The 24,431-nt window shown below is 40.8% G+C and overlaps 1 protein-coding gene across 1 annotated transcript in view; it reads left to right on the forward strand.

Moving 5' to 3' along the window:
- The window catches only part of GLE1 (GLE1 RNA export mediator), a 241,962-nt gene that overhangs the window by 48,529 nt on the left and 169,002 nt on the right, over positions 1-24,431 (forward strand). Inside the window, exons 3-7 of the mRNA XM_053695875.1 lie at positions 246-362; positions 438-586; positions 659-719; positions 1,380-1,628; positions 10,021-10,243. Of these exons, the coding sequence (XP_053551850.1) occupies positions 246-362; positions 438-586; positions 659-719; positions 1,380-1,628; positions 10,021-10,243 (799 nt within the window). The remainder of the gene's footprint in view (positions 1-245; positions 363-437; positions 587-658; positions 720-1,379; positions 1,629-10,020; positions 10,244-24,431) is intronic.

Consider the following 24,431-nt stretch of genomic DNA (forward strand, 5'->3'; position numbering starts at 1 on the left):
TGAAATAAGGGGGCAGTTAGCAGAAGCTTAGATACAAGGTAATTACAGAGGTAAAACGTATTATTACAACACTGTTGGTTATGCAAAACTGGGGAATGGATAATAGAGGGATTATCTTTCTTTTTAAACAACAAAAATTCTGGTGTAAATACATAACAAAGCTTTGTCACCCCCATGTTATTAATGCTATCTTATTGGAGCAGCACTTATTGAGCAGTTATGTTTCTATACTCTTCTCACTGCAGTTTTGTAAACCATCTGAGGATTCTCTTACGGAAACAAAAAGCCCCGTCAAACTGAACTCGTCTAGAGTAGAAGGCACCATTTTGTTATATGAATCATGGAGAAAGATGGATACGCAGGTACAGTAATGAGCCATCAGCGCCTTTACAGAGCTTTGGTAGACTACGTCTTTATTGGCTAATATGTGATTGCAGGATAAACTGCAACAGCGTGTGGAGCTCATGGAGCAACATAGTAAAGCTGTCGCTAATCAGGCAGTAGAGCAGCTGAAGCGATATGATGAGATGATGGAGCTGAAACTGCGGCAGGAACAGGATCAGCGCAGAGAGATGCTGGAAAAGAGGTAGGTGTAGGAATTGCCTACTTACTTTCTGGTGACAAAGCTCAGATCTCACCTCTGGTCACTTTCTTTTAGTTACAAAGAAGCTTTGGGACAGCAGGAGAAACTGAAAGAACAGCATCGGCACCGAGCGAAGGTTTGTAACTATTTCAGGTTTGTGTTTGGGCTACACTAGATGACAATTTTTTTTTATTATTGCACAAAAGCTCAGTGGTAAATGATAATCTCCTGTTGCCAAGCCAGACACGAACAGAGCACAGACACTAACTGGCATATAAACCTGTGAATGCCCCTCCTCATTGGCTAAATAGGTGTGTCCTGCCTAAGAGCAGCAATGCATTGTGAGAGTTAAGCACATAGTTTCACATAAGCTTTTGTGCAATGATAAACTTTTCTGGGCCTTACAAAATGCTGTATGTATGTACATACATATGTACCATTGTTTTGCTTAAAGATGGTAGCTCCTTTAAGGGTCCTATGGACATCAGTATTTTAGTTCATACATTGTTTGTCATTTCCAATGTCTACTAGCATTTGGTAGTGATACTTTGTAAGGAAATATGAATTTACACTTTTAAACCTTAGATAAGTTATAATACTTAGTTGGCTATCTGGCCTTTTCGTTTTAGAGCTACATCTCTGGGTCCCAAGTGCTGTTTTACAATATTATCAGTTTAAAGGTCAATATGGCTTCAGTTCTGCTAACTCAAGTGCTCTCAGTAACTGCTTACTGTGACCTCTGCTATGCATGCTTGTTACCAGCGAACTGTAAAATGATTCTTCACTCTTTTTTCAGCTTCTGAATTTGAAGCTGCGTGAGGCTGAGCAGCAGAGACAGCAGGAACAGGAGCGATTGCGCCAGGAGGAGGGTAGAGAGAGGATGCGCAAGCTTTGTGCTCTGCAGCAGGAGGTGCTGCAGCTGGTCCAGCAGATGGAGCCAAATTACAAACAGCAGGGGAGCCTGAGACTAGACCTGTCCGCGTACAGCAACCGTGGGAACCAGCTATGCAGCATGCTGTCTAATGTCGTCCGCTCCTGCAGTGAGGTGAGTTATGTGATGCTGTGTATTGTTGTTCATCATTCTAGATTAAATTAAATGCTTAGTTATGTGTAGTAACAAAACAGTATGCAATGAACAATCATTTTTATTTATTTTGCTTTGTCATTTGAAAATAAAACTTTTATAATTCCCTGGGGAGATTGGTGTGCATACGCCACACATCAGAAACTCATCCCTGCAACATATGCTATATAGTGACACATTTAGATCTCTCTATTTAGCAATTGCAAAGGAGATGGGGATAAACATACTCAATGCAATGCAAATGGCTTCTAAAGTATTTAAAGGGACACAGTACCCAAATGTTAAAACGCATGAAAGTGATGCAGCATAGCTGTAAAAAGCTCACTAGAAAAATATCACCTGAACATCTCTATATAAAAAAAGAAAATTTATGCTTACCTGATAAATGTATTTCTTTTTTGACAAGATGAGTCCACGGATCATCTTAATTACTAATGGGATATTCACCTCCTGGTCAGCAGGAGGAGGCAAAGAGCACCACAGAGCTGTTAAATAGCTCCTCCCTTCACTCCCACTCCAGTCATTAGACCGAAGTTAGGAAGAGAAAGGAGAATCCAAGGTGCAGATGTGTCCGAAGTTTACAATAATCCAGAACATGTCTATAAGAACAGGGCGGGCCGTTGGCTCATCGTGTCAACAAAGAAATAAATTTATCAGGTAAGCATAAATTTTCTTTTCTTTTTTAAGACACGATAAGTCCACGGATCATCTTCAATACTTATGGGATACAATACCCAAGTTAGAGGACACAGATGATACAGGAGGGACAAGACAGGGAACCTAAACGGAAGGCACCACTGCTTGAAGAACCTTTCTCCCAAAAACAGCCGCAGCTGATATCAAATTTGTAAAACTTTGAAAAAGTGTGAAGAAAAGACCAAGTTGCAGCCTTGCAAATCTGTTCCACAGAGGCATCATTTTTAAATGCCCATGAAGAAGCAACAGCCCTCGTGGAACGAGCCGTAACTCTCTCAGGAGGCTGCTGTCCAGCAGTCTCATATGCAAAACGTATGATACTTTTCAGCAAAAAAGAGAGGTAGCCGTAGCTTTCTGTCCCTTGAGTTTTCCTGAGAAAACCAAAACAAAGAAGAAGACTGAAGAAAGTCCTTAGTCACCTGCAAGTAAAACTTTAAAGCACGGACCACGTCCAAATTGTGCAAAGTCATTCTTTCTGAAAGAAGGATTAGGACACAAAGAAGGAACAACAATCTCCTGATTAATGTTCCGATCAGATACAACCTTAGGAAAGAATCCTAATTTAGTGCGTAAAACTACCTTATCTGAATGGAAAATAAGATAAGGAGACTCATACTGTAATGCCGAGAGCTCAGACACTCTCCGAGCAAAAGGAATAGCAACAAGAAATAAAACTTTCCAAGATAACAACTTAATATCTAAGGAATGCATGGGCTCAAACGGAGCACCTTAAAGAAACCTTAAGGGTCCATGGAGGAGTAACTGGTTTGAATACAGGCCTGATCCTGGCCAAGGCCTGACAAAAAGATTGTACATCTGGGACATCCGCCAGACTTTTGTATAACAAAAATAAGGCCTGAAATTTGACCTTTTAGGGAACTTGTCGATAATCCCTTCTCCAAACCCTCTTGGAGAAAAGACAAAATTCTAGGAATCCTAACTCTACTCCATGAGTAGCCCTTGGATTTGTACCAATAGATATTTATGCCAAATCTCAAGGTAAATCTATCCAGTTACAGACTTACGAGCCTGAATCATGGTCTCTGACAGTCAGAAAAACCCCGCTTAGATAAAATTAAGCGTTTCATCTCCAAGCATTTAGCTTCAGAGAAACTACATTAGGAAGAAAGAAGGGTCCTTGAAGAAGATCACTCCTCAACTGACGTTTCCAAAGTGGCAGAGATGACATGTCCACCAGATCCACATACCACATCCTGTGAGGCCAAGCTGGTGCAACAAGGATCCCAGAGGTCCTCTCCTGCTAGATTCTAGCAATGACTCTAGGGAGAAGAGCCAACGGAAGAAATAGGTATGCTAAACTGAAGATCCAAGGAGCCGCCAGGGCAACTTCAGTACCACCTGAGGGTCCCTGAACCTTGACCCGAGCCTCAGAAGTTTGGCATTCTGCTGAGATGCAATGAGATCGAATTTCGGCTGACCACATCTGAGAATCAGACTGGAAAACATCTCTGGATGGAGATCCCACTCCCCCAGATGAAAAATCTGCCTGCTCAGGAAGTCTGCCTCCCAGGAGTCCACCCCTGGGATAAAGACTGCCGACAAACCGCAAAGTGGGCTTCCGCCCCCAGAATTATTTAGGTTACCTCTATCATCGCTAGGAAACTCCTCGTTCCTCCCTAATGATAGATGTAAGTCACAGAAGATATGTTGCCCAACTGATAACTCGGAACCGGGCTAACTGGGGCCAAGTCAGAAAAACATTGAAGATCTGTCCGCTCCAGAATGATTATGGTTAGAACAGACTCGGACTGAGTCCAGACTCCCTGAGTCTTTAGGGAGCCCCAGACTGCTCCCCATCCTAGAAGCTGGCATCATAATCACCCAGGAAAGACTGCAAAGCCGGATCAAAGACAACCCCCATGAAAAAGAAACCCTTGTCTCCTGCTTCCTTATTATTTGAGGAGACAAATCTGCATAATCTCCTGCACTGAACCACTGATGGCCAAGGAGTGGACTGCAGAACCAAATCAAAATCTGTAAATTCCTGACCTCTGTCAGAAAAAACTACCTTGGTAGGGAATTTAATGTTCCTAAACAAAATACCCTTGAGTTTGGAACTACGCAACTCCTTTTCCAAAGTAACCTTCCAACCAAGAGGTCACAGGATGGAAGACCACAATGTTGAAAGGAATCTTGCTTGTTGAAAGGAGCCCGGACCAGGATGACGTTCGGATAGGGCGCCGCTGCAATGCCCTTTAAACCGAAGCACCGCCAACAGCGAAGGGGAAGAGCCCCAAATAGGAAGTGTTTGAATAGAAAGGCAAACCTTAAAAACTTGTGAACATCCTTGAGAATAAGAATATGTAGGAACACGTCCTTTAATTCTATTGTTGTCATGAATTGACCCTCTTGGGCCCAAGGAAAAATGGAACGAATAGTTTCCATCTTGATAAAACTCACCAATAAAATTAAACTGACGTTTCCCTCTTGGGAACCACAAACAGAATGGAGTAGAAACCTAGACCTCGATCCTGCCTTGGAAGAGAAACTATCACTCCTAGGTCAGAGAAGTTCCATACAAGTGCAAAAACACCTCTCCTATCTGGACTGTAGAAAATCCTGAAGGCCAAAGCTGATCATGGGAGGAACAATCTTAAACTCCAGTTGCAACTTGTTTGAACACAGAAGGAAAGACTGACCCCCACAAGATCCGGTCTCGGATTGGAGGTGGGCCTCCATGAAGGCTTGGACTTGGAAAAGGGAGTAGAAGGATTTTCCTTGAAAATTGCAAGCAAAGAAAATTACTCTGTCCGGTTTATTTTTCCGTAATATCCGAGATATCGCCGTCGAGCACTGCTCGTCAATAGTAAGCCTGAAATCTTGACTCCCACTGAAGGCAAGCATCTGCAGAAAAAAGGATGGATAACATCAATGTCCCTATCCAGTCCTGGATATTCTTGAGGGGAGTGTCTGTCCCTAGAGATAGACAACACATTAATCCATTATGTTTCCACACTAGTGATACTACCACTGCAGGTAGTCATTGTAAACCTTAGTGTACTACCTTCTTTTACCCTTTAGGGAGCCTTCCGCCAAGACTCTTCCATAGAGTCTGACATAACAAGCGTCCATTAAAGTTAGGAAATGGAGAAAAAGGGGGACCTTGTCTTTCTGGTACCAACAATACTTTTACTGATTAGGATTGACTACCCCAATTATGTTAGTCGATCAGAATCGTTAGAACCTCCTTAGGTAGCCAACGGAGGTGTTCAAGATTAAACTGAAATAAACAACTTCAGTATCAGATAAAGGTACAACCCAGATGGAGTCTGAGAATTTACTTCCATATTCTATCGAAGTATCTTCCTCCTTCAGTCTTCAGGCAAGAAACAATCGGAATTCAATACACTTCATCAGGCATATTCCCTCTTGTAACAGATATCGCTAATGACTCTATAGGAGCGATGTTTGCAAAGCAACTCCAGAATTTGCGAGGAAGCGCAGGGCACTGCATGTGTGGCTACCAATATATATATATATATATATATATATATATATATATATATATATATATATATATATATATATATATATATATATATATATATATATATATATATATATATATATAATATTAATTATAATTTATTTATTTATTTTTTCTGCAAAAAATTCTCTATCCCCTTAGTAAAGGTCACTTTACAACATAATGAACAAAGAAAGGAATTGGTAGTGCCACATTGTTCCAAAAACATAAGGAGACATTTTTTAGGGTCTCTATGGGATTCACATATGGATGAGAATCAAATAAACAACTTAACAATTTTGACCATTACTGTCTCTTTAAATCTTAGAGTAACTTCTTTAATTAAATTGGCAGAAATGGCTGACTAGAAAACAAGAGGTAGAGAAGTACAACAAACCTCCTCTACACCTCAGCTCAACCCAGCTGAGGCGTCTGTCAGCCCCTCTTCTCAAATTCTCGGCTCAGCTGAAACGCTGTCTTTCAAGCGCAAAAACTGACCGAAAATTGCAGGTCATTCCGATAACCAGAAACACCTAAGAGGTGCTTATACTAAACTGAACACCCTCCGACTAAAATACCCTGTTCTTTCTGTAACCGGAAGCCTAGTAAAGTGATGCGCAACTAAATTGGCGCCACACAAGCTCTGCCCCTCGTGGGCGTTTCAAAAGTCAGCCCCCGGTCACCATTATTATTTTGTTAAATTGAGCCACCGGGAGAAATAACAAACTGAGCAGACTCTTAGATTAGGTAGGTGCTTAGCCGTTTGTTACTCTAAACGTGAAGCACCGTCACACTGAGCGTTGTAACACACTTGTTACTTTTGTAAAAAGTAGTGTTTGTTGCTCTTTTGTATATTGTCTCTGATACTATTTCTGTGTAAAAGAAATCAAATACGGTGAGCTTATTGTCCAAAAAGTTAGATGATATTATCAGAGACTTGATAGCATGTTCTGAATAATATGCCTTTTTTGTAGCAAGATCTTATATTTAAAAAGCAATAGTTTTGATAGCGAGTTTAACTTTAACTTAAGTTAGATAAATTGTATTTTAGATATTATCCTCTGAGTCTCCGTTCATCCATTCATCTTCACACACTCGCACACCAAAATAAAAGTTATATTTACAATGTCCTTTAAGCGGTATTACACTTAACTTTCAGTTAGCTTGAAATAATTGGTGATTCAGTTCATCATACATTTGTGAAGCTGAGGGCAGTCTTAAGCAGTAAATTGTACGCACAGTTCATATGCAAGAAATACAGTCAGGGTGCAATTTACCTTAATCCGATCAAACCAATGCTTTTGGGAAAACCGGAGAGAGCGTCTTACCTGGAAGAGACTCGAGCGGTTAGTGAGACCGCGGCGTGTGAGCGTGACTTACTTCCGGTTATCGTTGAAGCGAGGAGACAAACAAACAGTGAGTTCAAACTAGCAACTTGTAAGATAGACTTCTGTAGAACGTAAGATAAACAACTTGTCTTGAATGGAGTTCAGATAGAAGTGAATCTGAAGTTAAAGATGAGATAACAACTTCTTGCTTTGACCTGAAAAGGAAAATATCCTACGAGTATAAGCAGGATAGAGAAGTGTGCTTGACATACACTTCAATTAACAGGCAATTTGTAAGTGGAAAGGTGAGCTTTAAATAGGGGTGAGGAGTTGATGGGAGGTTCTTACTTAAAGGGATATTACAGCGTATACACTGCATTACAGCACACACAAGCTCCGCCCCCGTGGGCGTATCAGAGCCTATCACAACAGAATAGTAATCTTTACGATTTTCTCCTTAGTGTAAATTGACCCAGATCATAGCTGTATGCATAGATAATGTGATGGAAAATCCATACAAAGGCATCATTAAAAACAACTTTTCAATTATAAGTATGCATACAGATACGGCTGGAATATCCAAGTTGCAAAGCTGTCTGGCCACATTCCTAAAAACCTATATATACAAAATATTAAAATCAAGAATGACAAGAAAATATAACAATTTACATGCATCACACAGACCTCATGGAAATGCCTAACATATATATATATATATATATATATATATATATATATATATATATATATATATATATATATATATATATATATATATATATATATATATATATATATATATATATATATATATATATTAAATAGCAATTGCTTAGTAACACTTCATTGCCTTATGGAATATAGGTAGAAAAGTGTATGGTAGACTCGCTGTACTCCAACTTAAATCTTATGTGACATTCTATGGAGTTCAAGGTGGGTGTCATGCTTGAACTCCATGGACTGTCACATAAGATTTAAGTTGGAGTACAGTGAGTCTACCATACACTTTTTGGACTTAAATATCTATAAATTTGATGCCTGTTTGGCACCTCCCTATATACTCAACTGACTGATCATAACTCTCCTTGAGGCCACAAGTTTTCATCCCAGGCATCACAAAACTGGGATTGTCACCTCGCAATTTACAAGGGTCATCCTTAACAACAGTGAGGTACCCACTATGACAACGCAACTCTCGGAAATGGAAGAAAGATTTGTATCTGGGTGTTATGAAAGAAGGATGATCAACAACATTAAAGAAAGGTTATTGAGCAGTCCGGTCGATTATACAAGTTGTGAAGAAGATAACTCCCAAGGGAGAAAGGCACCAATTGAACTTTATAACTACTTATGCCCCCAGACATACAGCCTTGGCTAAATTGGTGTGCCAAAACTAGCGACTATTGGAAACTGATCCGACCCTATAGTTCCAAATGATAAAGCTACCCAGAATAGTTATACCGCAGAGCGGACGATCTAAGGGATGTCAAATCAATGAAAAAAGGCTGTTTCACATGCGTGAGTTGTATAACGTGCAATAACATTTTGAGGGGCTCGACATTCCAACACCCAAATAACAACAGGTGGTACATAATTTGTCACCGGCTGACGTGTACAAGCACGCATGTTATTTATATGCTAATTTGTCTGTGTTCTTTGGTGTACATTGGAAAGACAATCCATTAAATTAGAGAGGCACTGGATAAAGGAGATTCGGAGCAGCCAGTGGCGCGTCATTTTGCCAAGTGTAACCATAATGTTTCAAGATTGCGATCAATGATAATTGTTCTATTTTCTTCTAATTCTTGATTTTAATATTTTTTATATATAGGTTTTTAGGAATGTGGCCAGACAGCTTTGCAACTTGGATATTCCAGCTATATCTGTATGCATACTTATAATTGAAAAGTTGTTTTTCAATTATGCCTTTGTATGGATTTTCCATCACGGATCTATGCATACAGCTATGATCTGGGTCAATTTACACTAAGGAGAAAATCGTAATAGATTACTAGCGTGTTGTGATAGTTACAGATTATGCAGGTATATATTACCTCTGTGTGACAAACCAATAATCTGTGATGCTGCATGATCGCTATAGTTTGCATATGTACATATTGCCACTGTAATTTATTTGCCGGTTTCTGTGGCAACAGACTACACACACCCGCGGCTGGTGACGTCATGCAGAGTCGGCTGATGACATCATCAGTGGCGGACGGCGTGGGTCTAACGACGCCGGTTTCTCAGGTACTTAAACGGGTAGGTAGATAGTGGGATATCTGCTTTTAGGTTCACTTTACTGAGCCATTATATGACATTTGACAAAGGTGCAAGGGGAGCACCGAAACGTTAAGTCTATTCTTATCAAGTGAGTGCCTCTTTGTGAATTGGATATGTATGGAGATGTCTGTATATCCATCATCTCCTTTCAGTACAGTATCAGAGCTTAACACATTTATTTAAAATGTAGGAGCCAGCAAAAATATTTTTTTAGGTGCCACAAATTGGTATTATAAACTCTCTATTCCCTACTCAAGAAGTGAAGCTCTACAAATGTTGCCTTTTGCACAATACATTCTTCCCTATGTGCATGGGGATGCTGGAGTTTTCCTTCCTGGAATGGATCCATACAATAAAGCTTTGAGGTTTCTCTATAGCCCAGTATGATGGCTCTTTGCTTTATGGGAACTGCTTTTAAAGGGGGATAGATAGATTTATTTATTTATATAATTATACATGTTCCTCGTTCAGCTGTCAGGAAACACTGGGGCATATTGTGTGCGCTTGTAGTGACGACGTGTACCTGTCTCTCTGTGACTTTGTTGTCCCCTGTTTGCAGAGAGGGTTTCCTACCCAGGAGGACATCAGTGTAGGTGATCGTGCGGTGCAGGAGATGAGGGCACTGGTCAGCAACATGCACAGAGACGTCGCTGCTGCAGAGGGAAAGAAACGAGCAGAAGAAGACGCTGCAAAGGAGAAACAGAAAGCAGCGGAGATCGAGCAGCAGGCGAAAGCGCAGGCTCCTGCCCCAGCCCCACACCAGATACAAACAAGAAAGCAAGGTGCGTAGCACAACAAATATCCCTTTAATGATCAGAAGCGCAATACATAAAGCCATGAATCAGAGCATACAGTTTCCAATTTCCTTCTGTTATTTAATTGGCTTTTTTTCTCTTGGTAGCTGTTGTTGAAAAGCATATCTAAGTAGGCTCAGCAGCATTAATACTTGGGAGCTAGCAGCATATTGTTGGCTGCACATACATGCCTCTTGTCATTGGCTCGCCTGATGTGCGTGCTCTGCTAGTTCCCATTAGGGCATTGCTACTTCAACAAAGGATACTAAGAGAATGAAGCACATTCATAATCAAATAAATTGCAAATTGGTTTAAAATGAAATGGTCTCTCTGATTCATGACTTTAAACACACATTGTAAGCTGTATGATAATGTACCTTTATGTCTGATTAGAATTATCCTATGAATAATGCTGCTTTATCTTTTCTTCTGAGCACGTTGTTTTATGTGTTTTTAATTTCACTGATTTCCCAGAACAAGAGGACCTGCTAGCCAATCACAAACTACCTAGTGTTCCCACTGCTATTGCTTTTGTATCATGATGGTTGGTGTAAAACTGAGAAAATGACCAGATCGGGGGGGATATATTAGATGGAGTTTAATTCATCCGTTGTATTGAAGTTGCGCTATAACAAAATTTTCTTTCCTAAGATATAGTGAGTTCACGGAATCATTAATTACTAGTGGGATTATCTCTCCTGGCCAGCAGGAGGTGGCAAAGAGCACCACAGCAAAGCTGTTAAATATCACTCCCTTACCCATAACATCCAGTCATTCTCTTTGCCTTCAGCAAGGAGGTGGTAATAATTTCTAGGGGTCTGATTCTTCAATCAAGAGTTTATTTTCAAGCAGGACAAGCTTGTTCTGTTTTTTCCTGGGGTTTAGCTGTATTCCTTTTCAGTCTCTTCAGTAGAGCAGTGGTGGCTTTTAAGCTTTGGGGATCTAGGGGTGGAATAATCCCTTCTGTGCCTCCCAGGTTGTGAGCTGCCCTTTTTGGTAAAAAGACTATGTAGGATTACTTAGTCTTTTTCTTTTTTCCACAGGCCTTTGTTAGGAAGGAAGCCTTTCAAACCTAGTGAGCTGCCTTGCTACAGGGCAGATTGTTATTGAGGTAAGTGCTACTTTTCTATTTTTCTGAGGGTGTTCACTTCTGTTTTTGGATGTGAAGCTTGTTGGTGCAGGTTCTTTATATGGTGGCAAGTTTTTTTTCATGGGGCAATGAGAGAGGAATGTTATAGGACAGTCTAGCATATGTGTTGGCAGACAGTTTTTTAGGCTCTGGGTGTTGTATGCACTTTTTAATGGCTCTGTTTATTGAGAGGCTGTATTTGTTCTCAACAGTTTGTTTGCAGTGATTATCCTCCCGGTGTCTGTCTGTTGTAATGTCGGCTGGGAGGTGTTTGCATACGCCCACGATGGGCGGAGCTTCTGCAGTGCGAGTTTTGCGTGCTTCTTTAGGAGGTTGTGTTTGTTTTCATCAACTTCCTGACAGCTCCTGTGCGGTCAGTCTGGAGAGCGGGTTGTAGCAGTGGAGGAGCCAGGATCATCTCTGCTACACTGTTTTTTGCTATATTCACTGGGGAAGCACCTCTACAAGGCTTGTTGAGTTGCATAGGTGCTGCAGGGGTAATTTTTTTGTTTTTCATTGTGAATTTTCTGTGTATATTAGTTAACGTTCGTTTCTTAAAGGGACGGTAACATTTTTAAAAAAATTAAGAAAAAAAAAAGCTGCAATTTTTTTTGAAATTTGATTATCGTGAATTATTTTTTCTTGCTAGTGTACAGATGGAGCAAGAGGACTTGCAGGCTATTACTTGCACTCTATGCCTTGATGCTAATGTGGAGCCGCATATCCCTTTTTGTTCCTCATGTATTGAAAGAACAATACAGTATAGGGATAGGCTTTTTGTTTCAGAGCCTTCTTTTTCTAAGGAGAATGTTGTTCAGGAGTCTCCTGTTCAAGCTATTCCGCAACTTTCTTCTCAATCATCCCAATCTCAATTCTCTTCTCTTGCAGTGCCCTGCGCTTCATCTCAGACTGGTTCTTCTTTGCAGGATATGGCTACTAGCATATCTTCTGTATCAGATGCTTTGTTTGCTTTTCCTGCTTTGCAGGGGAAGCACAAAAACATAATTTATGTAAGAACTTACCTGATAAATGCATTTCTTTCATATTAGCAAGAGTCCATGAGCTAGTGACGTATGGGATATACATTCCTACCAGGAGGGGCAAAGTTTCCCAAACCTTAAAATGCCTATAAATACACCCCTCACCACACCCACAATTCAGTTTAACGAATAGCCAAGAAGTGGGGTGATAAGAAAAAAGTGTGAAAGCATATAAAATAAGGAATTGGAATAATTGTGCTTTATACAAAAAAATCAAAACCACCACAAAAAAGGGCGGGCCTCATGGACTCTTGCTAATATGAAAGAAATGAATTTATCAGGTAAGTTCTTACATAAATTATGTTTTCTTTCATGTAATTAGCAAGAGTCCATGAGCTAGTGACGTATGGGATAATGATTACCCAAGATGTGGATCTTTCCACACAAGTGTCACTAGAGAGGGAGGGATAAAATAAAGACAGCCAATTCCTGCTGAAAATAATCCACACCCAGAATAAAATTTAATAAAAAAACATAAGCAGAAGATTCAAACTGAAACCACTGCCTGAAGTACGTTTCTACCAAAAACTGCTTCAGAAGAAGAAAACACATCAAAATGGTAGAATTTAGTAAAAGTATGCAAAGAGGACCAAGTTGCTGTTTTGCAAATCTGATCAACCGAAGCTTCATTCTTAAACGCCCAGGAAGTAGAAACTGACCTAGTAGAATGAGCTGTAATCCTTTGAGGCGGAGTGTTACCCGACTCAACATAGGCATGATGAAATAAAGATTTCAACCAAGATGCCAAAGAAATGGCAGAAGCTTTCTGGTCTTTTCTAGAACCGGAAAAGATGACAAATAGACTAGAAGTCTTTCGGAAAGACTTAGTAGCTTCAACATAATATTACAAAGCTCTAACAGCATCCAAAGAATGCAATGATTTCTCCTTAGAATTCATAGGATTAGGACATAATGAAGGAACCACAATTTCTCTACTAATGTTGTTAGAATTCACAACCTTAGGTAAAAAATTCAAAAGAAGTTCGCAGCACCGCCTTATCCTGATGCAAAATCAGAAAAGGAGACTCACAAAAAATAGTAGATAATTCAGAGACTCTTCTGGCAGACGAGATGGCCAAAAGAAACAAAACTTTCCAAGAAAGTTATATAACGACCAAAGAATGCATGGGTTCAAAAGGAGGAGCTTGAAGAGCCCCCAGAACCAAATTCAAACTCCAAGGAGGAGAAATTGACTTAATGACAAGTTTTATACAAACCAAAGGTTGTACAAAACAATGAATATCAGGAAGATTAGCAATCCTTCTGTGAAAAAGAACAGAAAGAGCAGAGATTTGTCTTACAAGAAACTTGCGGACAAACCTTTATCTAAACCATCCTGAAGAAATATAAGTCTTCCAGACTCTATAATATATCTCTCTAGATACAGATTTACGAGCCTGTCACATAGTATCAATCACAGAGTCAGAGAAACCTCTTTGACCAACAATCAAGCGTTCAAACTCCACACCTTAAAACTAAGGTTTTGAGATCCTGATGAAAAAAAGAACCTTGAGACAGAAAGACTGGTCTTAACGGAAGAGTCCACAGCCGGCAAGAGGCCATCCGGACAAGATCCGCATACCAAAACCTGTGAGGCCATGCTGGAGCTACCAGCAGGACAAACGAGCATTCCTTTAGAACATTGGAGAATACCCTTGGAAGAAGAACTAGAGGCGGAAAGATATAGGCAGGATGACACTTGTAAGGAAGAGATAATGCATCCACTGCCTCCGCCCGAGGATCCCGGGATCCGGACAGATACCAGGGAAGTTTCTTGTTTAGATGAGAAGCCATCAGATCTATTTCTGGAAGTTCCCACATTTGAACAATCTGAGGAAATACCTCTGGGTGAAGACCATTCGCCCAGGTGCAACGTTTGGCGACTGAGATAATCCGCTTTCCTATTGTCCATACCTGGGATATGAACCGCAGAGATTAGACAGGAGCTGGATTCCGCCCAAACCAAAATTCGAGATACTTCTTTCATAGCCAGAGGACTGTGAGTCCCTCCTTGATGATTGATGTATGCCACAGTTGTGACATTGTTTATCTGAAAACAAATGAACAACTCTCTCTTCAGAAGAGGCCAAGACTGAAGAGCTCTGAAAATTGCACGGAGTTCCAAAATATTGATCGGAAATCTCACCTCCTGAGATTCCCAAACCCCTTGTGCCGTCAGATACCCCCACACAGCTCCCCAACCTGTAAGACTTGTATCTGTTGAGATTATAGTCCAGGTCGGAAGAACAAAAGAAGCCCCCTGAACTAAACGATGGTGATCTGTCCACCAAGTCAGAGAGTGTCGTATAATCGGTTTAAAGATATTAATTGAGATATCTTTGAGTAATCCCTGCACCATTGGTTCAGCATACAAAGCTGAAGAGGTCGCATGTGAAAATGAGCAAAGGAGATCGCATCTGATGCGGCAGTCCTAAGACCTAAAATTTCCATGCATAAGGCTACCAAAGGGAATGATTGTGACTGAAGGTTTTGACAAGCTGATATCAATGTTAAACTTCTCTTGTCTGACAAGGACAGAGTCATAGACACTGAATCTATCTAGAAACCTAAAAAGGTTACCCTTGTCTGAGGAATCAATGAACTGATTGGTAAATTGATCCTCCAACCATGAACTTGAAGAAACACAAGTCGATTCGTATGAGATTCTTTGAAAATGAGAAGACTGAGCAAGTACCCAGATATCGTCCAATAAGGAAATACCAAAACCCTGTTCTCTGATTACAGAAAGAAGGGCACCGAGAACCAAAAAAAAATTCTTGGAACTGAGGCTAGGCCAAACGGTAGAGCCACAAAACTGGTAATGCTTGTCTAAAAAGAGAATCTCAGACACTAAAAGTGATCTGGATGAATCGGAATATGCAGATACACATCCTGTAAATCTATTGTAGACAAATAATGCCCTTGCTAAACAAAAGGCAGGATAGTCCTACAGTAACCATCTTGAATGTTGGTATCTTTACATAACGATTCAATATTGATAGATCCGGAACTGGTCTGAAGGAATTGACCTTCTTTGGTACAATGAAGAGATAAAATAAAACCCCAGCCCCTGTTCCAGAACTGGAACTGGCATAATTACTCCAGCCAACTCTAGATCTGAAACACATTTCAGAAATGCTGAGCCTTTGCTGTGTTAACTGGGACACGGGAAAGAAAAAAATCTCTTAGCAGGAGGCCTTAACTGAAGCCAATTCTGTACCTTTCTGAAACAATGTTCTGAAACCAGAGATTGAGAACAGAATTGATCCAAATAACTTTGAAGAAAACGTAATCTGCCCCATACCAGCTGAGCTGGAATAAGGTCTGCACCTTCATGGGTACTAAGGAGCTGGCTATAGGTTTTCTATAAGGCTTGGATATACTCCAAGCTGGAAATAGTTTCCAAACTGATACCTTTCCTGAGGATGAAGGATCAGGCTTTTGTTCCTTATCATGAGGAAAGGAACGAAAATGATTATTAGACCTAAATTTACCTTAGATTTTTTATCCTTTGGTAAAAAAGTTCCCTTCCTTCCAGAAACAGTTGAGATAATAATTTATTACCCTGGAAAGAAAGGGAAAGCAAAGGTGACTTAGAAGACATATCAGCATTCCAAGTTTAATCCATAAAGCTTTTCTAGCTAAAATAGCTAGAGACATATACCTGACATCAACTCTAATGATATCAAAAGATGGTGCCAAAGCAATCGTGGTTAATGGAAATGGTTAATTTAACAGATGAATACCTTGATGTCTTTAAAGTTCAGTTTGCGTGTTTTAAAAAACGTAGTGCAAATTAGTGTAGAGGTACCTTAATCTGTCCTGGTTGCAACCGCTGATTATCTTCACTGTGAGGGATTCACAGACTGTTTGTTCCTGGTGCTTCTGATAAGTCACCTGACCTTCTCTTTGATTCAGAGGTCAGGGGTGATGATCCGTTCTGGTGATGTAGTTATCCTTTTTTTTGTTTTCCTTTCTTCTTATAGCCCAAATATTGTTTTCATCTGGGTTCCCTCAGACTTCTTAAGGTTTGAAGAAATCTTTGGTCAGTGTTTAGCAGTAACACCGTATTCCCTGAAGTTACCAAAGGTAGATTTTAACTTGCAGGGTCAGGAGAAAAGTTTAAAGTTGCAGGGTCACACAGCTTTGTGACAGTAGTAAATGAAGTTTAGTAGAGTGTAGCAGGTCCCATTCAACACGTTTCACCCTTCTGGGCTTTATAAAGCCCAGAAGGGTGAAACGTGTTGAATGGGACCTGCTACACTCTACTAAACTTCATTTACTACTGTCACAAAGCTGTGTGACCCTGCAACTTTAAACTTTTCTCCTGACCCTGCAAGTTAAAATCTACCTTTGGTAACTTCAGGGAATACGGTGTTACTGCTAAACACTGACCAAAGATTTCTTCAAACCTTAAGAAGTCTGAGGGAACCCAGATGAAAACAATATTTGGGCTATAAGAAGAAAGGAAAACAAAAAAAAGGATAACTACATCACCAGAACGGATCATCACCCCTGACCTCTGAATCAAAGAGAAGGTCAGGTGACTTATCAGAAGCACCAGGAACAAACAGTCTGTGAATCCCTCACAGTGAAGATAATCAGCGGTTGCAACCAGGACAGATTAAGGTACCTCTACACTAATTTGCACTACGTTTTTTAAAACACGCAAACTGAACTTTAAAGACATCAAGGTATTCATCTGTTAAATTAACCATTTCCATTAACCACGATTGCTTTGGCACCTAAATCAGAATATTGGCTGTTTTTTGCCTTTTTAACTATCCAGCACACCTGAGCCAATTATATGTCCAAGGAAAGTAACTGTGTAACTTTATAACTGAATTTGTTACTGAAGAACTGTAAAGCTATTAGGATTGATACATTTGTGCCTTTTAAATATTTAATTCACCATTTATCTTAGAAATTTGTTGCTTGCCATATGTTATCTATAGAATTAATTCCTTTATACCTGAAATTCTAGGATTATATGGTTCTAGTCTGTTTTTATAAGTGTTGTATAAGGGAGACGTCCCTTTATTAATTAGGAAAAGCATTTGCTGTTGTTTTTATGTGTTATAAGAATTTTTAAATAAAATAGATTGTATAAAACATAAATTAGATTGGTATCATCATTTCCTAGCTTTTTTTTAGCGCTGCTAAATAAACCCCATTTTTTCTTCTTATCCACCATTTAGTTCTCTTTGAGGGAAGAACTTTTTTAGCAGCAGGAATCCACCTTTAGGCGCTCCTATCACACTACACATCAAAAGATGGTATCACCAATAAAATTATTAGCATGTTATAGAATAATAATAATGCTATAAAATTATGATCTGTTACTTGTTGCGCTAAAGCTTCTAACCAAAAAGTTGAGGCTGCAGCAACATCCGCTAAAAATATAGCAGGTCTAAGAAGATTACCTGAACATAAGTAAGCTTTTCTTAGAAAGGATTCAATTTTCCTATCTAAAGGATCCTTAAATGAAGTACTATCTGCCGTAGGAATAGTAGCACATTTAGCAGGAGTAGAGACAGCCCCATAACCTTAGGGATTTTGTCCCCAAAAAAACTCTAATCTGTCAGATGGCACAGGATATAATTGCTTAAACGTTTAGAAGGAGTAAAAGAATTACCCAAATTATTCCATTCCCTGGAAATTACTTCAGAAATAGCATCAGGGAGATTAAACACTTCTGGAATAACTACAGGAGATTTAAAAACCTTATTCAAACGTTTAGATTTAGTATCAAGAGGACCAGAATCCTCTATTTCTAATGCAATTAATACTTCTTTAAATAAAGAACGAATAAATTCCATCTTGAACAAATACAAAGATTTATCAGCATCAACCTCTGAGACAGAAACCTCTGAACCAGAAGAACCATTATCAGTATCAGAATGATGATGTTCATTTAAAAATTCATCTGAAAAAAGAGAAGTTTTAAAAGACTTTTATGTAAACTAGAAGGAGAAATAACAGACATAGCCTTCTTAATGGATTTAAAAAATAAAATCTCTTATGTTTATCAGGAACACTCTGAAAATTAGATGTTGACGGAACAGCAACAGGTAATGTAACAGTACTAAAAGAAATTTTATCTGCATTAATAAGTTTGTCATGACATGCAATACAAACAACAGCTGGAGAAACAGATACCAAAAAATATAGCAGATACACTTAGCTTGGTAGCTCCAGCACTAGACAGCGATTTTCCTGTAGTATCTTCTGACTCAGATGCAACGTGAGACATCTTGCAATATGTAAGAGAAAAAACAACATATAAAGCAAAATTGATCAAATTCCTTAAATGACAGTTTCAGGAATGGGAAAAAATGCCAAAGAACAAGCTTCTAGCAACCAGAAGCAATGAAAAAATAAGACTTAAATAATGTGGAGACAAAAGCGACGCCCTTATTTTTTAGCGCCAAATAAGACGCCCACATTATTTGGCGCCTAAATGCTTTTGGCGCCAAAAATGACGCCACATCCGGAACGCCGACATTTTTGGCGCAAAATAACGTCAAAAAATGACGCAACTTCCGGCGACACGTATGACGCCGGAAACGGAAAATATTTTTTTGCGCCAAAAAAGTCCGCGCCAAGAATGACGCAATAAAATGAAGCATTTTCAGCCCCCGCGAGCCTAACAGCCCACAGGGAAAAAAGAGTCAAATTTTGAAGGTAAGAAAAAATGATTAATTCAAATGCATTATCCCAAATATGAAACTGACTGTCTGAAAAATAAGGAAAGTTGAACATTCTGAGTCAAGGCAAATAAATGTTTGAATACATATATTTAGAACTTTATAAACAAAGTGCCCAACCATAGCTTAGAGTGTCACAGAAAATAAGATTTACTTACCCCAGGACACTCATCTACATGTTTGTAGAAAGCCAAACCAGTACTGAAACGAGAATCAGCAGAGGTAATGGTATATATAAGAGTATATCGTCGATCTGAAAAGGGAGGTAAGAGATGAATCTCTACGACCAATAACAGAGAACCTATGAAATAGACCCCGTAGAAGGAGATCACTGCATTCAAATAGGCAATACTCTCCTCACATCCCTCTGACATTCACTGCACGCTGAGAGGAAAACCGGGCTCCAACTTGCTGCGGAGCGCATATCAACGTAGAATCTAGCACAAACTTACTTCACCACCTCCATCGGAGGCAAAGTTTGTAAAAACTGAATTGTGGGTGTGGTGAGGGGTGTATTTATAGGCATTTTAAGGTTTGGGAAACTTTGCCCCTCCTGGTAGGAATGTATATCCCATACGTCACTAGCTCATGGACTCTTGCTAATTACATGAAAGAAAGGAAGTTTAAGGGTTCTGACTCTGTGGGAGTTATGTCTGTTGTTCCTTCTCATAAGTCTGAGGGAAGTTTCAGACTCTGATTCTATTAAGGAATCTTGGCAGGCATCCCTAAGGTTGAAGGAGCCATTTCCACTTTGGCTAAGAGGACCACTATTCTTATTGAGGATAGTTGTTCTTTTAAGGATCCCATGGATAAGAAGTTGGAGGCTTTACTTAAGAGGATTTATGTTCACCAGGGGCTCCAATGGCAACCTGTTGTGTGTATTGCTACCCTTACCAGTGCGGCTGCATAATGGTTTGATGGGTTGTCTGATTCTATTCTTCAGGAGACTTCTCTGGAGGAGATTCTGGATAGAATTTAGGCTTTAAAATTGGCCAATTCTTTTATTGCAGACGCTTCTTTGCAGGTTGTTAAGTTGGGAGCAAAGATTTCTGGCTTTGCTGTTTTGGCTCGCAGGGCCTTATGGTTGAAGTCCTGGTCTGCGGATGTTTCATCTAAGTCTAAGCTTTTATCGATTCCTTACAAAGGGAAGATTTTGTTTGGGCATGGTTTGGCTGAAATTATTTCTGATATTACTGGTGGGAAGGGAAATGAGCAGAAAGGTCGTCAGAGTAATTTTCGTTCCTCTTCCTCCTCCAAGAACGTTCAATCCAGGCCTTCTTTGAGACCGAATCGGTCCTGGAGCATGGGGAAGCAATCTAAAAAGCCCTGCCGTTGACTCAGTCAGGCTTTCTTTGTTTGCTCAAGCCTGGGCAAGGGATGTTCCAGATCCTTGGGTAATAGATATTGTATCCCAGGGATACAAACTAGAGTTCAAGACTCTTCCTCCCAGGGGCAGGTTTCATCTTTCAAAGTTATCGGTAAATCTGTTTAAAAAAAAAAAAAAAAAGGCATTCTTAAGTTGTGTCCAGGATCTTTCCGATATGGGAGTGATCGTTCCTGTTCCAGTTCAGAGCAGGGACTAGGCTTTTATTCCAACCTGTTTATCATCCCCAAAAAAGAGGGCACTTTCAGACCCATTCTAGATCTCAAGTTGGTAAACAAATTTCTCAAGGTTCCATCCTTCAAGATGGAAACTATTTGGTCAATCCTTCCTCTGGTTCAAGAGGGTCAGTTCATGACTACTGTAGATCTGAAGGATGCATATCTACATATTCCCGTTCACAAGGATCATCACAAGTTCCTGAGATTTGCTTTTCTAGATCAGCATTTTCAGTTTGTGGCCCTTCCTTTTGGTATTGCAACAGCTCCCAGGGTGTTTTTCGAAGGTTCTGGGTGCGTTGCTGGTAGTTCTCAGATTGCAGGGGGTTGCAGTAGCTCCTTATTTGGATGACATTCTAGTTCAGGCGCCATCTTTTCAACTAGCACTCCCACGGTTGGAAGCTGAATTTAGGAAAAAGTTCATTGATTCCGGCTACAAGAGTGGTATTTTTGGGAAACATTATAGATTCTCTGGAAATGAAGATCTTTTTGACAGAAGCAAGGAAGTCAAAAATGTTCAATTCATGTTTAGCTCTTCAGTCATCCCTCGGCTCTCGGTGGCCCAGTGTATGGAGGTTATTGGTCTAATGGTCTGTCATGGACATCATTCCGTTTGCTCGGTTCCATCTCAGGCCTCTGCAGTTATGCATGCTGAGACGGTGGAACGTAGATTATACTGATCTGTCTCCAAAGATTGTTCTAGATCGGGCTGCAAGAGATTCTCTTCTGTGGTGGTTGTCTCAGGATCTTCTCTCCCAGGGGACCTGTTTTCGCAGGCCTTCCTGGGTGATCATGACAACGGACGCCAGTTTGCTGGGTTGGGGAGCTGTCTGGGGTTCCCTGAAGGCGCAGGGTCTGTGGACCCGGGTGGAATTGGTTCTTCCTATAAATGTTTTAGAATTGAGGGCAATCTTCAATGCCCTTCTAGCCTTGCCTCAGTTGGCTTCAACCCAGTTTATCAGATTTCAGTCGGACAATATAATGTCCGTGACTTACATCAATCATCAAGGGGGAACTCGGAGTGCAGAAGCTCACAATTGCTCTCTATTTGCGATACACATTCCAGGGGTGGACAATTGGGAAGCGGATTTTCTGAGCAGACTGCCTTTTTCCATCCGGGGGAGTGGGAGCTTCATCCGGAAGTGTTTTCCAGTTTGATTCTCAGGTGAGGTCAACCGGAGTTGGATCTTATCAAATCCACAGAAAGAGGCAGCACCTTGCAATATGAAAAAAAACTTTATTTCCACATACTGGAATAAAACAGTGACGTTTTGGGTATGGAACCCTTAATCATACAAAGCTCAAACACACTGTTCAATCCTTATAAAGGCCTACCTGTACAGGAGTTGGATCTTATGGCATCCCGTCACAATGCCAAGCTTCCGAGGTACGGGTCAAGGTCAAGGGATCCTCAAGCGGTTCTCATAGATGCTCTAGCAGTTCCTTGGAGGTTCAGTCTGGCATACGTGTTTCCTATGTTTGCCCTTCTTCCTCGGATCAGGCAAGAGAGGGTGCCAGTGATTCTCATTGCACCGGCCTGGCCTCGCAGGATCTGGTATGCAGATCTGGTGGAAATGTCATTGTCTCCTCTGTGGAGTCTTCCATTAAGGACCTTCTACTACAAGGGCCCTTCCTTCATCCAAATCTTGTTTCTCTGAAGCTGACTGCTTGGAGATTCAACACTTGATTTTATCTAAGAGTGGTTTTTCTGCGTCAGTTATTGAGACTATGATTCAGGCGCGTAAGCCTGTGACTAGAAAGATTTATTTCAAGATATGGCGTAAATATCTGTATTGGTGTGAATCTAAGGGCTACTCTTGGAGCAGAGTTAGGATTCCTAGGATTTTGTCTTCTCCAGGAGGGTCTGGAGAAAGGTTTGTCTGCTAGTACCCTGAAGGGTCAAATTTTCTGCTTTATCTATTTTGTTACATAAACATCTGGCAGATGTGCCCAATGTTCAGTCTTTTTGTCAGGCCCTGGTAAGAATTTGGCCTATGGTTAAGTTGGTAACTCCTCCTTGGAGTCTTAATTTAGTTTTGAGAGTTCTTCAGCAGGCTCCGTTTGAGCCTATGCATTCTTTGGATATCAAGTTGTTAACCTGGAAGGTTTTGTTTTTGGTTGCTATCTCTTCTGCTCGAAGAGTTTCTGAGCTTTCTGCATTGCAATGTGTCTGTGACAGACCCTTCTGTCAGGACTGAAGTAGTTAATTGTGTTTAGCTAAGAAACTAATTTCTAAAGACAGGTTTTCTGGCCTCAGCTATTGTGTGCTATAATTACATTTAAGTAATAAACAGGCCATTGTTTAATCACCCTCAGAGAGGAGACGCTAGGTGATAAGACAAGCCAAATGTGTTTAAGTTGTTATCTGCCTAAGTAAAGTATTTAAGTAATGTAATTCTACTGTTTCATAAAAGGGCGTCTTCCCCTTTTTATCTAAATGTACAAGAGTCTTTCAACCCTCCCATCTGGGGTCAAACCTGTATAAATGCTAGGCATCTAGCCTTTAATAAATGTCATTCTGTTTTAAACCTGAAACTGGCTGGGTTGTGAATTGCTGATTCCCTATGCAGGACATTGTTCATCTGGTATTAACCCTTGGTACACTGTTGGTACCGTAACATTGGTGGCAAGCGACGGGATGAACCTTATCGCCCAGAAGAGCAACTACACAAGCCAGTAACCTCAGGAAGAGGGGGATTATTACAATACTGACTAAGATGGAAAGAGTACCAGGAACAGAAGGAACCAATGGGCCCAGCATAGCAGACAGAACCCCTGAAGAAGCAAGCTTTGATCGGGCGGTTAAAATAAGACTGGCATATTATGGCCCCAACCCATCTGCGGAAATTATCGACCGGGTCATAGCAGCTGTGGAGGCCAACCTACTTCGCCAAAGCGGCGCTGCAGCAAACCCAGTGGAAAAGAGAAAAGTAAATTTTGCAGCTTTTAAAAACTTCCTGGAAACAGAAGGAGAGATTGATGGGTACCTTGCGGATTTTGAGAGGCAATGTGCACTACACAAGGTACCCGCAGAGGACTGGGTCACGATATTATCCGGAAAATTATCCGGCCGGGCCAGTGAGGCTTTTCGGGCCATTCCAGATGAGGAAGTCGGGGATTATAATACTGTAAAAGAGGCTCTGCTCTCCAGGTATGCGGTTACACCGGAGGCATACCGGAGGCGGTTCAGAGACACTGTTAAATTAGCTGGAGATTCCTACCTTGAGTGGGCATGTAAAGTGCACCGCACAGCAGCTCACTGGATAGCGGGGTGCCAAGCCGTATCTGGGGAAGAGGTGCTGCAGCTATTCCTGTTGGAACATTGCTTCGACAAGTTACCCGCAGGAGTTCGAGAGTGGGTTCGGGACCGTAAACCCTCCACCCTGCATGAAGCGGCTCGCTTGGCAGATGAGTATACGGATGCCCGCAAACTGGACACTGCTACCACTAAGCCCCCTGCTAGAGTGGAGTACAGACCCCCTGTCACCCCAGCAGCTGCCAGTTACCAACCCCCGGCGCACCGCTATACCACACGGCATCTGGCCACGAACTACCCTCAGAGAGCCCGGTTCAATTTGCGGGGCTACTCACAACCGATTCGATGCTTTGGATGTAAGCAACTAGGGCACAAAAGACCAGAGTGTCCCCTAAATGCAGCGAACCAAGCACAGTCCTGGAGAAGACCTGCCGGCGGAATCACA

Source organism: Bombina bombina, chromosome 12 (assembly GCF_027579735.1).
Source record: "Bombina bombina isolate aBomBom1 chromosome 12, aBomBom1.pri, whole genome shotgun sequence".
Taxonomy (NCBI): Eukaryota; Metazoa; Chordata; class Amphibia; order Anura; family Bombinatoridae; genus Bombina; species Bombina bombina.